This window comes from Diabrotica undecimpunctata, chromosome 5 (assembly GCF_040954645.1).
Source record: "Diabrotica undecimpunctata isolate CICGRU chromosome 5, icDiaUnde3, whole genome shotgun sequence".
NCBI lineage: Eukaryota > Metazoa > Arthropoda > Insecta > Coleoptera > Chrysomelidae > Diabrotica > Diabrotica undecimpunctata.
The window spans coordinates 104896567-104914444 of NC_092807.1; the positions used below are offsets into that span (position 1 = coordinate 104896567).

General features: G+C 32.6%; 1 protein-coding gene across 1 annotated transcript in view; it reads left to right on the forward strand.

The window, feature by feature from the left end:
* The window catches only part of e (nonribosomal peptide synthetase ebony), a 98168-nt gene that overhangs the window by 53872 nt on the left and 26418 nt on the right, over positions 1-17878 (forward strand). The window contains exons 5-7 of the mRNA XM_072532443.1: positions 9797-10023; positions 11736-11798; positions 17039-17249. Of these exons, the coding sequence (XP_072388544.1) occupies positions 9797-10023; positions 11736-11798; positions 17039-17249 (501 nt within the window). The remainder of the gene's footprint in view (positions 1-9796; positions 10024-11735; positions 11799-17038; positions 17250-17878) is intronic.

A 17878-nucleotide genomic window follows, 5' to 3' on the forward strand; every position in this document is an offset into this window, starting at 1 on the left:
ATCAAGCGATAATATTATTTACTGATTTTTTTTTTTAATTTTAAGATTAACAATATGGGATTATTGATACATCTTTTCTTAAAACAATAATAATAAATATTTTACAGCTTTGATGCTGAAATCCACAGTTCACATTGATGATTTTTATGATTTTCACATGAAATCAATTACTGTAGCAGTTTGCGATGCGACGAATATTGCTTACCATCGCTGTATATGTATAATTATAAGTTAAAAGAGGTTTCCCAATAAGAATGTCCTGATGTTTTGTTTTTAACGAAAACGGTAAAAATTGCTGTAAGTCAAAAAAAAAATTTTATTGCAAAATATAATAGATAATAATTATGTTCCGAATAAGACTTCATTTAAATGAATGATGAACCCAATTTTCGGTCACTTTATACAAAATATCCGCATTAATCTCACGAATGGTGTGCTCTATGTTCCTCTTCAAGTCTTCAATATATTGTGGTTTGTTCACATAGACCAATGACTTAACATAGCCCCATAAAAAATAATCCAACAGTGTTAAATCGCAGCTTCTTGGAGGCCAAGCATCTGGTCGAAGTTGCTGAATTCTCCTGGGATCTCTGGCATCAAGAAAAATCAATGTTTCCGGGAACTTTTCCTTTAATAAGTCAGTGGTTGGGGCATTAGTGTGACATGCGGCACCGTCCTGTTGGAAAAACATGCCATCCAAATCCATTTCATCTCACTGACGTCACAAAAAATCCGTTATCATCGTTCGATACCTTTCACCGTTGACTGGTACACCGTTCGAAAAAATAAGGTCCGATGATGCCACCATGTCATAAACCGCACCAGACAAGAATCTCATGAGGATTATTTTCACTCCAAAAACGACAATTTTGCTTATTCACAAAGCCGTTTAACCAAAAATGAGCTTCATCGGAAAAGATTATTTTTTTGAAAAAATCGCCGTCATTGTCGAGTTTGTCTAGAGCCTAATCAGTGAACAAACGACGCTTATTATTAGCAAAAGAACGATTATTAGCAATTTTAGGATAATTTCCAAACGTTGTTCAAGAGTATATCTTGCCATGGTAATTTGTAAGAGTATACCATAGATAAAATTACACCTAGATTGGTAACAGGGATAGCCAAGGTCAAATCATGTTCGGATTAGGCGCCCATTCGTTTGGTGGCGCTGCTAGTCTCGTTCCTGCGCGGAGGGAGTGTGCTGTGATCAAGTCAAAGTTGAGTTTAGACAAATACGGCGCCATATTTGTATTTGTTTTATTTTTTATAATTTATTTTATAATTTTAAATTTTTTATATAAATAGTGCAAAATCGTACAATTTTCGACGATTTTTTATTATGGAATCGAACACATTACATGGAATAACAATGTAGAGACGAAGAACTGAACAAAAAAGATGTGTTGCAGATTGCATGGATACTACTGGCAAGCAATACCGTTTTTTAAGTCCATGACATTATATGGATATGTTTGATAAATGGGTGAATGCTGTTAAGAGCCCTAATTAGAGAATGCTGCAAAAGAAACTGTTTCTAACAATTTTCGTGTATGCGCTAGTCATTTTAAAGAGGAAGATATAGTCAATGTTGGAAATAGCGGTATTACGAGAACACCGTTCCGAGTTTGTTTTTACCAGGACCAGGTAAGAACTATTATACCGCTGACCTATATTTTTATTCACATTATATCTGACCTTTTACTTATAAAATTAGTTTATAAATTTAACCTAAAATTATATATTATAAAACCAGTCTTACTTAGCTTAGTATTTGAATTATTTGTAGGTGGTGGTTCAACAACTATCTTAAAAAGCATCACCTTAGAGAGGGTTCGGCATAAATTTCTACAGGTGTGCGCCTTTCAAAGTTGGATTAGATTAGCAGACCATGACTACACTATCATGGAGAGGTCTATGAGCTTGCCTGCTTTAAATGTGAGGAGGGATCTGTCCCTCTCTTGTGAGTGAGATCGGTCTTAGAGTACCATATTACCATGGTTTGCCTCATCTATGTACTTTTAATGTTCCATTTTGTAGAACAACTTATGGTGCTAATAGCCCACTGAATAGATACTTATCTTTGTTAAACAACCTAAATGTAAATGTATTTAATATGTCCCTCAATAAATATATAAATATTAGTAGAAGAGTTACTGGTACCATAGAGTTTGGAAACTTAACTGTGTAAAATACTTCATGTTTTTATTGTAACTAGGTAATACTTTACATATTTTTTTATTTTTGTTATGTTATTTTTCCATCTTTATTGTGCTGGATTTTAGAAGAATCATAGAACTAACTGTTGGGTTTATAGGTTTTAAAATGTAATTACATGTTTAATTATATATATGTATATATATATATATATATATATATATATATATATATATATATATATATATGTACATGCATGTGTTTGTGTACATAATATATTTTTTTTTTCACATTATTTAATTAACCACTATTTTGTATATTGTAAGTTGTAACATTTAATCGGCTTGTCCCTTATATTAGCCTGCATCCACACAGACAGCGGTAAGGCGTTCAGAGTTATGAATAAATAAATTTGAATGTGTCGACAGGGATCTTTCCTATTCTGTTGATGATAGGGATGGGATGACTGATCTTAAGATGACATACTGGTGAAAAAATCTGTTGATTGTAATTGTGTTTGTCATTTCAGGCATAAAAACATTATTATCCTCCGTTGTTTGGAGTTTATACTGAGCAAATAAAGTTACTATATCAGGTTTTAGCAAAGCTTACATACTGGGTGAAAACTTTAAGCATACCTTAGAAATAAATTATTTACCTTATCCATTGTTCTTTTTTTTTGTTCATTTTTCTATTTGCTATCATTCGGTTATTCCTCATTCTTGGGTTTTCTTTTTGCAAGAAGCAATATTTTGCTAATCTAATCAAAATCATAATTTTGTTGATAACCAGAATATTTTTCTGGAACTTATATTATGATTCTGATTTATATATATATACATATATATATATATATATATATATATATATATATATATATATATATATATATATATATATATATATAAAGAATAAAAGTATTATCATATAAATATATAACATATAGTATGAGTATAAACTTCTTTTTAGAACTAAATCATTTAATTGTTCTGTTTCCAACTTAGCAGGGTCCTTGAGTTCTCTCTTTCTGTGAGTAGAACGCCAGACTGTAAGAGTTTTCACCGGCCACTGATAGTGTGTGTTATTACATTAGGATGAAAGTACTACAAAAAACTCAGAATGTCTGATGGCTGTCTGTTGCTTATTAGGCTTTAATTTGACATTAGAATTACAAAAAAATTATTTAATTACTGACAAGTTCCTGTCACAACATTTAGAACACTAAATTATACTACATTCACCCGTCCCTATTTTTAAACAAAATATTGCAACTATCTTGGTTTATTTTTAGCTCCAGCTGATTTACAGCTAGAATGAAAATCTGAATTTTCCAATCTTGGTTCATTATTATCATCAGGTTTTTGAACAGGTAAATTTTCTGTCTCATCTGGTATTTATTTAGTAGTGGAATTCTCTAGTGTGTTATTTGGACCTTTATCATTATCTTGATTCAATAATATAACAATTCAACAGTAAACTTCGTATATAGTGCAGAGCACATGGTAAAGCAATTTTCCATTAAGTGAATTCTAAATTTTTGGTTTTCTATGTTAGATTCACCAATTTCCATATAACTCATTGTATTTTTCGACTTAACCATTTCCTTCATGATTATATGGTGTTGTTCTACTTGAATATATTCCTTTAGAGAGTAGATAATTAATAAATTCTTGTGAAGTAAAGCTAGTTCTCCTTGTTAGATTTGATATATACCGTCATTCTATATAAACCAAATAGTGATTTAATCTGTAATTGGTTAGAATTGCTTTTCTACCAGATAATGTCTGCATTTTTTTTAATACTTCAACTCATTTGCTTTTTTTTCAATTGCATAATGTTTTCATTCAGAATCTGTGAGGGTATGTGTGAAAAAAGCAATTGGTTTTCCAGATTGATTGCTTCGCTTATGTAATCATAGATTAATTTTTTAAAAGCATGTACTTATCTTTATCTTCTAGGGATTTATCTTTAGATTCATTGCTTTCTAAAAAATTCTTGAATGTTATATACTTACCAATGTTTGAATTATTCTTTGGTGGAAGTTTGACAGTTTGGATCAGCCTCTAGTTTATCTGGTCTAAAGTACTTCCCCATTGTAAATTTATGCAAATAAAATTGTAGTAAAATGTCTTTTGCAGAATTAGACTTTTATTCACATAAAACTTGATAAGAATGACAAAACAATTATTTAAATACTGACCAGTTCTTGTCACAACATTAAGAAAACTAAATTATACTACACGTGGCTTGTATTACATATTAATATTTCTTGTAAAACATGTAACATTTCTTGTAACATTTTTATAAATAAAGATTTTATTCTATATTTTATTCTTTAATTTTTTTAACCACTTTGGCATTTTAATGTAATGGAAAATAAATATAGTCCCAACATAACAAGAAAACCCAAAAAGTATACGAAAAATATTTATTATCGTATAGGATAAGGATTTTTCTTGTTATTTTAGGATTATATCGATTTTCCTTTACTTTAAAATGAGTTCACAATCCTAGGTAATATTACTAAACTTTATTACTGAATTTGGCGCTATGTATATATAGTTACGCGCCCGATCACTAGGTGATGCGCCAATCATTGTTTTATTCCTTAACACGGAAGTCTCAATGCTAGGTGGTAGTGTGCTATGGAGTATACTAAATACAAACGTCAACACGTGACAGTTCTACCATTTTCAAAATGGCCGCTATGACATTTCAAAAACAGGACGTCCCTACTGGGAAACCCAGTACAAATGTTACGATGATGACAAATTTGGCCGATATGAGCGCTTTAAACGTGATATATATCCCCTACCCTCAGCTGCACAGAACGAATAACTGGTTTGTAATATATTGTTGATATAAATGATAGTGTTTAAACAAACATGACCTTCAAAGGGTATTGGAAACACGATATTGTTAGGTTTAAAATATATCAATGTATTGATATCATCAGCATTTCTATTGGAATCATCATCATTTAACCCGGATCTATCCACTGCTGGATATAGGTCTCCCTCAATATTTTCCATGTATTTCTGTTTTGTGCTGTTTGCATCCAATTTTTGTCGATCCGTTTTATGTCATCAGACCATCTTGTTGGTGGACGACCTCTACTTCGATGTGCTTCTTGTCTCGGTCTCCACTGTATTATTCGCTGTGTCCATCTGTTATCCGACATTCTAGCTATGTGCCCCGCCCAGTTCCACTTAAGGATCATAATTCTTTCTATGGCATCTGTCACTCCTGTTCTCCGTCTTATTTCCTTGTTCGTGATCCGATCCCTACGAGAAATGCCTAACATCGATCGTTCCATGGCTTTTTGGGTAACACAAATTTGATTTCTTACTTTCTTGGTTAGTGTTAATGTCTCTGCACCATATGTAAGTACTGACAACACGCACTGATTAAAGACTTTTCTTTTAAGACACATAGGCAGTTCTGATTTAAAAACATAGCTTAGCTTTCCGAATGCCACCCAAGTGAGTCCTATGCGGCGGCTTAGTTCGCACGTTTGATTATCTCTTCCTATGCGTATCTCATGTCCTAAGTACTTATATGAGGTGGTTTCTTCAATATGCATGCCACTTACTGAAATCTTTTCGCTTAACACAAGATTTGTCATGATTTGTGTTTTTGTGTGGTTGATTTTTAATCCTACTTGTAGGGAGGCTAGGTATAGTTTCTCCAGTTGCGATACTGCATCATCGATTCTGTAAGCAAAAAGGACAATATCGTCAGCAAACCTCAAATGACTAAGCATTTCTCCATTGACATTAATTCCTTTTTCACTCAGATTTGCGTTCTTAAACATATGCTCTAATAATGTTGTAAACAATTTTGGCGAAATTGTGTCTCCCTGTCGCACTCCCCGTTTTATTTTAAATACGCTGGTCTTTTTATCTGCCAGTTTCACAATTGCTGTCCCATTTTGATAGATGTATTTTATCATGTTTATATAGCGATGATCTATACGGCACTCTGTTAAGGCTTTTAACATCTTTTGATGACTTATTGTGTCGAAAGCTTTTTCGTAGTCAACAAATATCATGACTAATGGCTTGTTATATTCAACACTCTTTTCTATTAAGTTCTTAATTACTTGTAAATGATCATTCGTGCCTTATCCTGCTCTAAAACCTGCTTGCTCTCTTGGCTGATAGAAATCCAACTTACTTCCTAGCCTGTTGGTAATAACTCTTGTAAATAGCTTATATACTTGTGACAACAAGCTAATGGGGCGGTAGTTTCTAAGGTTGCTGATATCTCTCTTCTTATGAAGTAAGATGATTTCCGCGTTGTTCCACTGCGTCGGTGTTATCGCTTCGCACAGACATTTATTGAACAGTTTAGCAAGTGTCAGTAAGAGCTTATTTCCTCCTACTTTTAGGCTTTCGGTCATTACCCTGTCTTTACCTGGGGATTTATTGTTCTTCATCACCCGAAGTGCATTTTTAATTTCGTCAACAGTTATGTTCGGCATTAATTTTGAGCCTTGATTCTCTATCTTTGGTAAGGGGGTCTTTCATCGGATTCACTTGTTTCGTAGAGTTGTCTGTAGAAGTCTTCCACTGTTTTCACTATTTCTTCCTTATCAGTCACAATGTCGTCTTGTTTATTTCTTAACTTATGTATGTTCTTTTTTCCTGTGGACATGTTGTGTCTTAGAACTTTCAGACTTATATTTTTCTCTATCACCCTTGTCACCTCTCTCATATTATGTTGCCGTATGTCTTTTCGGATTTCTTTGTTTATTGTTTTACTGAGTTGACTAAATTCTGCGTAGTTTGTGTTATACCTGTCCTTTAGCCTCCTTCTTTCTTCGATCAGATTTTTAGTGTTGAGACTTATTTTCTCATGTTTTTGACGTGACAACGTCTTAAATTAGGTTGTGGCTCGGAGTCATTTAAGAAAAAGTGTAACGCCCGCTCACGTCTGTTACAGTGAGTCACCGAACGAGAGAGAGGCCCGCCGGACCGGCGAATGCCTTGCGTCTGTCTCCCACTCAAACATGATCGGTCCGCTGCGCGCGGCATTAGAGAATTAGGCGCGTTGAATCGCTAAAGTTGAAAATCCTTGAAAGTATCGTCAGCTGTGTCTGTAGTGAAAATGTGGAGTGCTTAGATTCGTCATTTACAACAACTACAACAATAAAGGTAAATAATTGTACACTAATATTTCATTATCGTAAACTATGATTGATTGATTAATTGTTAGATTGACACAAAAGTTGAGAAACTGAGTTTATAGGTTATGTCATACTATTGACAAATGTTGATAGTGTTAAGTAAATTATTAGTTTAAATCACTCTGCAATCAATCGTAATTCAGTCGATTGAGAAGAAACAGCGCGTATTGCTAGTCAAACATTTAAAATAACAAATTATAACTTCTAACCTGTCAAAACAGGGCGACCAAACAAACGAACTAAACCGACCAATCACCACGCGCGGAGTTAGAATTTAACTGTGTTTAGCAAGAATTTCAAATTCCAATTTTAGTAAATGTTTTAATTTTCAACTTTACCATTTACATTTACAAATTTTAATTAATTTCAAATTTATTTAGCAAAAATTTGAACCTTCGATCTGAATAAGTGTTTTCATTTTCAAATTGATTCTTTAAAATTAAAAATATTAAAATATATATAATCAGACGTGAACGTCACATAACATTATCTGTACTTATTATTATTTAATATGTAGGCAAATACATGTGACCATACTTGGTAGACACAATTGGAAATAGTTATTTTTTATAACTGAAAAAAATAAATATATAAAATACTGGTAGCAAACAATAACTTCAATGATCGATATCTCCGCAACTAATTGATATATCGAAAAAATTTTCAAATAAATTTTGTAGAAAATAATAAGATCAATAATATAATATAAAATAAATAATATATAAAATAATATATAAAAATATAATATATGAAATATAAATAATATATAAAATATAAATAATATATAAAATAATAATATAATAATATATAATATATAAAATAATATACAAAAAAAGACGTTGTCACGTAAAATCTTCGCCCGTAAAACCGACTTTACAGGCAACCGATTTTTTTCTTCATTTTAGGACAGCACAAATTCTCCGCTTCTTTAAGGGCTTTTACGATACTTTTGTTTAAAACTTCGACCTGTGTTTTGTCGTTGATTTGTTGAAGGTTATGGTCAATGATGTCACAAAAGTGGTCTATATTTTCGGGCGGGGTCCATTTACGATTGTCTGATTTTATCATTTTTGTTCGTTCATTCTTTAAATTGAACAGAATTTTTGCTCGAATCAATCTGTGATCGCTTCCAATTGTAAATCTGTTTAAAGCAGATACATCTTGTACAATTTCTTTTTTATTAGTAATGATAAAATCTATTTCGTTCTTTGTGAAACTGTCTGGACTTTTCCACGTCCACTTTCGTTGGGGCTTTTTTTGAAAGAATGAGTTCATAGAAAAAAGATTTTCTTGGTTGAAAAAAATCTACAAGCATGGTCCTTCTTTCATTTCTTTCTCCATAGCCGTAGTTTCCTAGTGCGGTTTCACTTTGGTCTTCTTTATTTCCCAGTTTATCATTAAAATCTCCTGTTATCAGAGTATAAAACGTCTTAGTACTTTTCAGGGCTGTTCTAATATCTTCAAAGAACATTTAAATCTCTTCATCTGTGTGGCTTGTCGTTGGTGAATACACTTGTATCAATTTTAATTTATATCTCGAATTCAACTTTAAGATTAGAGTGATAACTCTCGAGCTTACACTTTCTATTTTTAATATGTTTGGTACATGTCGTTTGTGTACGATAAATCCAACCCCACCATTTGATAAATTGTCTTCTCCCTTTAAATGGAATAAGTGGCCAGATTTAAGAGTATATTGTTCTTCTCCTCTTCTTCTGACTTCGCTGAGACCCATTACGTCCCACTTTATTGATTTTAGCTCTTCCTCCATTTCTAACAATTTAGACTTTGATGACATTGTTCTCACATTATATGAAGCAATATGCATAGGTTGTCATCTATGGTAGCCTAGTTTAACCCGGGGATTCTTAGCACCCTCTACTCCGTCTTTCTTCCGACCGCTACCTTGGTCGGAGGTAGTGGAGTCGCCGGGCACTGAGGGCCGTTCGTTTCCTGAATTTTGCATACATGAATAGAGGAGGGGGGTTTAGCCGTTTCACTACCGCTCGGGCCAGTGCGTATTGGTAGTGGGTTAGGATGTGTAATGGATATGTACGAATTTGATGGAAATTTTTGGTTAGGACATGACTTCTCCTTGGTAGGGGACTGTGGAGAAAGTCAAGGCTTGCTTAAGGCAGGGTTGCGTCCCTTTAGCAGATCTGTCTTCTACCGGGGTCGTAGAAGAGTATCTGCTTGCTACCTTAAGCTGCCTGCAAAGGTTAAAACACCGTTGGGCGGTGGGGTCGCCACATCCCCACGCCTAATCTATTGGAATACAGAGAAACAAATATTATCTGAATTTTACTCAAAAATTGGAGAATGTGAATTTTGCAGTTAGACTTCTCATTATATTACATATAGCATATTACTACCGAATATTAACTACTATTCGCTTATTTATTTCTCTACCTGTTTGATTATTGTTTGTCTTATTCACACATTTTAATTTTTCAGGAGTTCGACTGCCGCACAAAGTGATTCTCAACAGACTCCAATGGCAGTTTAGAAGATTCCCTTACAGCCCTTCCGAGAAAGTGTGTGTTTTCAAAACAGCTTTAACGTTTGTGGACAGCATAGCGGAAATTTGGGGGCCGCTACTGAACGGTAGAGCCATTCTCGTGATTCCAAAATCGGTGACTCAAGATCCAGAAACATTTGTTAATGTTTTGGAAAACTATAAGGTAGGTAGAAATGTTGTTATGGTAGTAAAACAGTTTTTAATCAGTCAGTTTAAAAATATTTAGTTTTTGAAGTTTCAGTGTAGATAAAACTAGTACCCACTATTATTGAACTACCTGATTTTTTTTTCCTTTTTATAATTATATTCATGTGAAGTCTAAAAATATAATTTTTAATTTATAAATCCATACAAAAAGATTGTTATCTTGTTAAGTTTGTAGTCAACTACTTACAGATGAATGCATTTAGAGTTCCATAGAAGATTAATATTGATATATTTTTCAAAAAAATAAATAAATGTATCTTCTTTTTACATAAAAAAATAAATATTTCTACAAAAATTACCAATTTATATACTTAAAAAATTATATTCATAATTTTTTAGGTATTTAAGCAAGTAGCTTTTAATTTGACTAATAAATGGCAAATTTTTAATAAAAAAAAGAGACCTTCCTATTGGGGAACCGTCTCCTGCCGTCTTTACTACTCTGTTTGTTGTCATTTGACTTATATGATCGTTTTATTCTACTCTTCTATTTCTTACCCAGTTCTTGATATTCTTCACCTTACATATATGTCGTATATATATATATATATATATATATATATATATATATATATATATATATATATATATATCTTCTATACTTCTAGCTCTGTCCCATAGTGTCTTACCATCAATCATTCTAAGTGTTTTAATATCTACTGTTTCTAACATCCCTTTTGTCTTCTGTGTGTGAGGTCGTGTTTCTGCCGCATATGTCATTATTGGTTTAATGACTGTTTTGTAAATTCTGCCGTTTCAGCTTCGAGCTTTCCGTAGCTAGATAATGTGATGCCTAGATATTTAAACTCCATCACTTGTTCTATTATCTGACCTTCCAGCTCCAATTTACATCATAGTAAATTTGCTGTTGTAACCACACATTTCGTCTTTGTTGGGGAAATTAACATGTTAAATTTTCTGGCGTTTATTTTAACGTTTTTCTCCTATTTGGTATCCTTTTTTAGTTCTTATTTTTTTTTTTATTATTTTACCCATAATTAGGTTGAACAACAGAGGACTGATTATGGATAATACATGGATAACATCCTTTAATTTGACTCAGTCAATTAAAACTTGTGCTTAAAAAATCAAAAATAATGTACACTTAATAGTTAGTCACAAGACCTATAGATACAGAGTAAAATACCATGATTTATGCCAATATTACCGCTATTAAAATTTGAGAAGGTCCGAGATTTTACAGTTTTTCTTTCTAACACTTAGCTGTAAAAAGCTGAATTGTTATGTGAATATTAACTTATTATGAATGTTAAGTAGGTATGTTAATAATTACAGTGTGGCAATACAAGGTGTCATAAAGTATTGCTATCCACATAATTTTTACTATTTATTTTATGTTCCATTAGTTGACAATAGCGAAATAAAAATCCGGAAACTACGAGTTTGAAAAAAATCACACTTACGATTTTATTCATCATGTATGAAGGAATAAAAATAAATTAGAATTTGAGTGGAATGTACTTAATGGGATGAAAATGTGTGAAAATATTGGGAAAACAATGGGTTTTCCAACATTTTTGTTTTACAATATCCAATGTATTTCCAATGTTTACCAACAGTAAGTCGTATGTATTTGATAAGAATCACAATATTCTGGATGATAGCAAACACTGAATTTACTGTTTATTAACACAATTTATTTTTCAGATCGAGCGGTTAATCTTGGTACCCTCCCTCTTGAGAAACCTTCTCACGTTTTTACAAATGAGAGTAAGTAATATTATAACTAATTTTGCTAAAAAAGGTACAAATTTTATATAAAATAGTTTGAGGTATTTTAACCGCTTTGAAGGTCATGCTGACGTACTAGAAGAATCATTTATAACCCTTGCCAGATTTAAAGGCTACTACCCAAATTCCACTATTTTCTTAAGAAAATTCGGTAGTACCAATAGAAAATCACTCTGTAGGTCAGGCAATTTATCAAGTAGCTTAAAATACCTAATTTCTACACTAAAAATAATAAAACAAAGTTACAAAACCAGTAACCCAACATGGTGAGTGGAAGTCTATCAGAATAAAGAAAATGTGCAACAGTCGAGTGTACCATCGCCGAACCACAGCCAGTCACTTCCAAAAACATCATGAAGATATGGGAGAAATTGGGGCAAGAATCTATTTTATACGTCAAGGTTGACTTTTGCATACTATGGGAGAGTGGGACAATCTTATATTTCTTATAATCAAATATTTTATTATTTTATTTAGATGGTTAAATTCTGCTCGTCGATGACATCCTCAAAGTTTTTAGAAAATGTATCAAGGTAACCATTGAGAAAATGAATATTGATACTCATTTTATCCTTGCGATGGCAAAATCTCATAATTATCAGCTTTTTTGTTACACGAAATTTTGTATAGCATCTTTAAAACGATCTTTAATTACAAATTTTTTGTCAAGTAAAAGGGCTCGAATTTACAGTCCGTCGAACACTTCTGCTTTGATCTTCTCATACAACAAATCTGAAAACTATGTTAAAAACATTATTCGTTATCTCTGATCAATACCGTAACGAATTGCTTCACATATCCAAGTTTCAGATAAAGTGGTGAAAAACAATCTTCTCTCGACTGACAATTTGGTCATTTACAACGTTTGGTCTTCCAGCTATAAATAATTAAGGTTCATTTATTATAGGGTTCGTGATATTGTAACAATTCAATTACTGTTTTTATTTTATTATGTCCCTCTCGCCATTCTTCTGGATTGTACAATGTTCCATTTAAATTTCGCAAAAAGTACGCTTAAACATCGTAACCGTAAACAAACTACTTATTTCCTAAAAATAAATGTAAAAAGCTACTATTTCTTTTCCGGGAAGGTCAAAGTTTCGCGGAGCAGTCAATTAGATTTTTTCTTGTAACCTGTCGGCTAATAACTTAGCTCTTTAAGGCTTTTTTAAAGAGTGTCAAGATCATTCAATTCAGCTGCATTGAACTACTGAGGAGTTGACGATGTTTCAACACGTCTCTTTCTTTAATCCTGACCCCCCGGAAGGAGTGTAATGGTCATCGTGATGTCGTGTATTGTCCGTCTTCAAAATCTCTGTCTCTGGTCATTTCTTTTAACTCAGGCATAGGTCTTTTGCCTTCGGCCTTCTACCTTTACTTAAATAATAGGTCCAAAGTATTTTAATTGTTGGAGATGTACTTTGCTGGATAGCCGTTTGCTGACTTTAAGCTCATTTAAAATTGAACTATTTATTCTGTGGTCGGTGCACGGGAATTTGTAACATTCTTCTCCAATAAAACATTTCAATGGCGTCTATCTTTCTTCTTTCCGCTTGTCGTAGGGTCCAAGATTCACATCCCTATGTCAGTATTGGAAATATTAAGCAGTTGATTAACCTCATTTTTAGAGTTTGTGAAATTTGAGAGTCCTTCCATATTTTGACCATTTTTAGTACTACGACTTTTGCTAGATCACATCTACGTTTTATTTCTTCCTCTATCCACTATTATGATCTTTGTCTTTGATATGTTTAACTGCAGACCAAATATTTGACTTTCGTTTTTAACCAAACATATAAGATCAATTACCTCTTCTTAACTATTTGCAAGAAGAACTGTGTCGTCTGCAAAACGTAAGTTTTGTAGACGACATAGCTCTCCATCCATCAAGCGCTCTTCTCATAATATGCTGCCCATGTATATTAAATAATTTTGATCAGATAAAAGGCATATATCGAGCACAGTTTAATTAAATCTTGCCCAAGTACTTTCGATCCCTAGATCATCTTCAGGGGCATCTGAAATAAGCCAAGAAACGTTTTTTTATAACCAAAGAAATTGATTAACTTCGATAAAAACTCGAAGTTTTATGGTTGAAAAAAGGATTTTTATATGATTAACGTTTATAGACTTACTTCGTCAAGTGGCCTATCCGGCAAGAACAAGATGTCATAAACATATAATTGTACATTACACTACACTACAAATAGACAAACAAACACTTTAAAATAAATTTAAGGAAGGCTACATTACTTGAAGAGGCCGGAGACAGAATGGCTCCTGATCTAACGGAAATGTTGGGGTGACATGTGACAAATGACAACTTGGATGAGCAGTCACAATCATAGATATGTGATCTGCACCTTTTACAATTCTATGAAACTAAGTATTGACCAAAAGTCCAACTGACACTACTATAGGAGGTCACTGATGAAATATAAAATTATATAGAATATTTTTAAGTAGATTGAATAATCCAGATCTCACACTCAAACATGTCTGTAATAATTAAGGTGTTAGTTTGAGAGCAACTGAAATAGACGAAAAGTAAGAATGCAAGAAGCGGACTAAACAATATGTTAAACAGTGGGTGGTTGACTACAATAAAATGGTCTACCAAGCACTATCTGTAATATAGAAAGGAAGAGATCTGACTATGTAATTAAAATACTAATAATTGAAAATCAAAATGGAAAGCAAAATATATAAATGGGGTGTAATCCAAGTAGTTCAGTTGAACCCACAGTCAATGGTATAACTATAAAATTACTATGGATGTGCTCAGTGCAGGAAGTCTAAACAGTCGAGCTGGGTCCCCCACGAGGTGAAGCTGTAATAAAGTTTTTAAAAATAGGTTTAAATTTAGTACAATTTAAATTAATTTGAGTATTAAGACAATGAGAGTTTTCATTTGTTTCCCTTGTAATTTCCAAATCTTCCAATAAATCCAACTCCATATAGTTTTTCTTTCTACTAATGTCATGTAAGATAGATGAACCAGTGTTGATGTTAAAATTGTGTTTACTGGATAATAAGTGTTGACCAAAACTTGAAGAGTTTGGTCTTTTCAAATGTTCTGAAACTCTAGTGGATAACTTTCTAATGGTTCTACCTACATAAGAGGCATCACAATCATCACATTTTAATTTGTAAATACCACTTTTGTCAAGTGTGTTCATCCTATCTTTGGTGTTGATTAAGAAGGAACCTAAGGTGTTGTGTGACTTGAAGGAAATTTTGATGTTATCGATTGTAGAAGTAAAAAGTTTAGATATTTTATTGGAAATGCTGCTAATGTATTAGCAGCATTTCCAAATACATTAGCAGCATTTCCAATAAAATATCTAAACTTTTTACTTCTACAATCGATAACATCAAAATTTCGTTCAAGTCACACAACACCTTAGGTTCCTTCTTAATCAACACCAAAGATAGGATGAACACACTTGACAAAAGTGGTATTTACAAATTAAAATGTGATGATTGTGATGCCTCTTATGTAGGTAGAACCATTAGAAAGTTATCCACTAGAGTTTCAGAACATTTGAAAAGACCAAACTCTTCAAGTTTTGGTCAACACTTATTATCCAGTAAACACAATTTTAACATCAACACTGGTTCATCTATCTTACATGACATTAGTAGAAAGAAAAACTATATGGAGTTGGATTTATTGGAAGATTTGGAAATTACAAGGGAAACAAATGAAAACTCTCACTGTCTTAATACTCAAATTAATTTAAATTGTACTAAATTTAAACCTATTTTTAAAAACTTTATTACAGCTTCACCTCGTGGGGGACCCAGCTCGACTGTTTAGACTTCCTGCACTGAGCACATCCATAGTAATTTTATAGTTATACCATTGACTGTGGGTTCAACTGAACTACTTGGATTACACCCCATTTATATATTTTGCTTTCCATTTTGATTTTCAATTATTAGTATTTTAATTACATAGTCAGATCTCTTCCTTTCTATATTACAGATAGTGCTTGGTAGACCATTTTATTGTAGTCAACCACCCACTGTTTAACATATTGTTTAGTCCGCTTCTTGCATTCTTACTTTTCGTCTATTTCAGTTGCTCTCAAACTAACACCTTAATTATTACAGACATGTTTGAGTGTGAGATCTGGATTATTCAATCTACTTAAAAATATTCTATATAATTTTATATTTCATCAGTGACCTCCTATAGTAGTGTCAGTTGGACTTTTGGTCAATACTTAGTTTCATAGAATTGTAAAAGGTGCAGATCACATATCTATGATTGTGACTGCTCATCCAAGTTGTCATTTGTCACATGTCACCCCAACATTTCCGTTAGATCAGGAGCCATTCTGTCTCCGGCCTCTTCAAGTAATGTAGCCTTCCTTAAATTTATTTTAAAGTGTTTGTTTGTCTATTTGTAGTGTAGTGTAATGTACAATTATATGTTTATGACATCTTGTTCTTGCCGGATAGGCCACAATTGACGAAGTAAGTCTATAAACGTTAATCATATAAAAATCCTTTTTTCAACCATAAAACTTCGAGTTTTTATCGAAGTTAATCAATTTCTTTGGTTATAAAAAAACGTTTCTTGGCTTATTTCAGATGCCCCTGAAGATGATCTAGGGATCGAAAGTACTTGGGCAAGATTTAATTAAACTGTGCTCGATATATGCCTTTTATCTGATCAAAGTTCATTTATTCGAGCATTCAACCTTATATTTATTAAATAATTGTGAAGACAGCAAATATCCTTTCCTGACACCTTGTTCTGGATGGAATTAGTAAGAGAGTATGCCAAGCATTTTAACAGTTCCAGTAGTCAACACATAATGATGAGTTTATACTTACTGAAACACTCTCTGAAATCTCAAATCGCTATTCTCGCTGTCACCAGATGAGCTGAAACATTCAAATATATTGGAACTAGGATCTGTAAAAAGTAAGAAATCGATCTAATAGAATATTCGGATTACACATACTGTGCCTTTTTTCTTGCGTATATTCTTTGTGTTGACCATGCAAAAATGGATGGAATTACCATAATCGGTAGATTCCCGCCAGACCATAGGGACTCCGAATGCCAAACACTAAATCTAAATTATTTACGTAAATACTAAGCAATTTAAAAAAAAACAAAAAAAATAGAGACAAATCCAATAAACTCCTATATCAGAAAAATAAGTATTTCTTAAACTTATCTTTATATTTCTTTGTATTTGTAGAAAGAAGATTTATTCCTCAGAAATCTAAAAACATGGGTCTGTTCGGGAGAAACCCTTGTAGTTTCTTTGGTGGAAGAGTTTTTCAAGTACTTTCCTCAAAACGAGTACCAGCTTTGCAACTTTTACGGCAGTACCGAAATAATGGGCGACGTCACTTATCACAGTATCACAAATTCTGAACAACTGAAGCACATGAAGAAAGTTCCAATAGGTATATAGCTGTAAATAGTGTCTATTTTTTTTAAATTATTTTTTTAAATTACCTGTTTTGACAACGTAGTTCAAAAATGGTTGTTTCTAAGTTTATTTCCCACACTAAAATCAAAACTAAAACGGCAGAAATTAAAACTCTTAGAAAAATCTATGGTAAGACACTATGCGACAGAGCTAGAAGTACAGATAAATATGGCGGAGATAGAAAGTGGAGAACATCAAGGACTAGGTAAAAGTCATGTCTACACAAAAAGAAAAAGAAGAAAAACAATTAGACTACATTTCTGATAAGACAGTGGCAGAGATTATACAGTTATTGGTAGTGGCAACACTTTTCAATGATCTATAATCAACATTGTTGAATCACGCTGTTTAACGAGTCTAAATAAATGCTTCCAGACATTATTCCATATAGATCTATAATTTTTATTTGCCTGGGAACTTTCCCGACAAATTTTGATCAAAGATTTTTTTATTACATATAGCTCTGTAATCAGTATCAGTAGGTTAATTTTCAATAGTAATTTAAGACCCTAAATAAAATTTCTTAACGTTATTAGTTTTGTCACGCCTGTTTGATATATTGCTGTATTTTTCACCACTAAATACACAACATATGTTTACTAG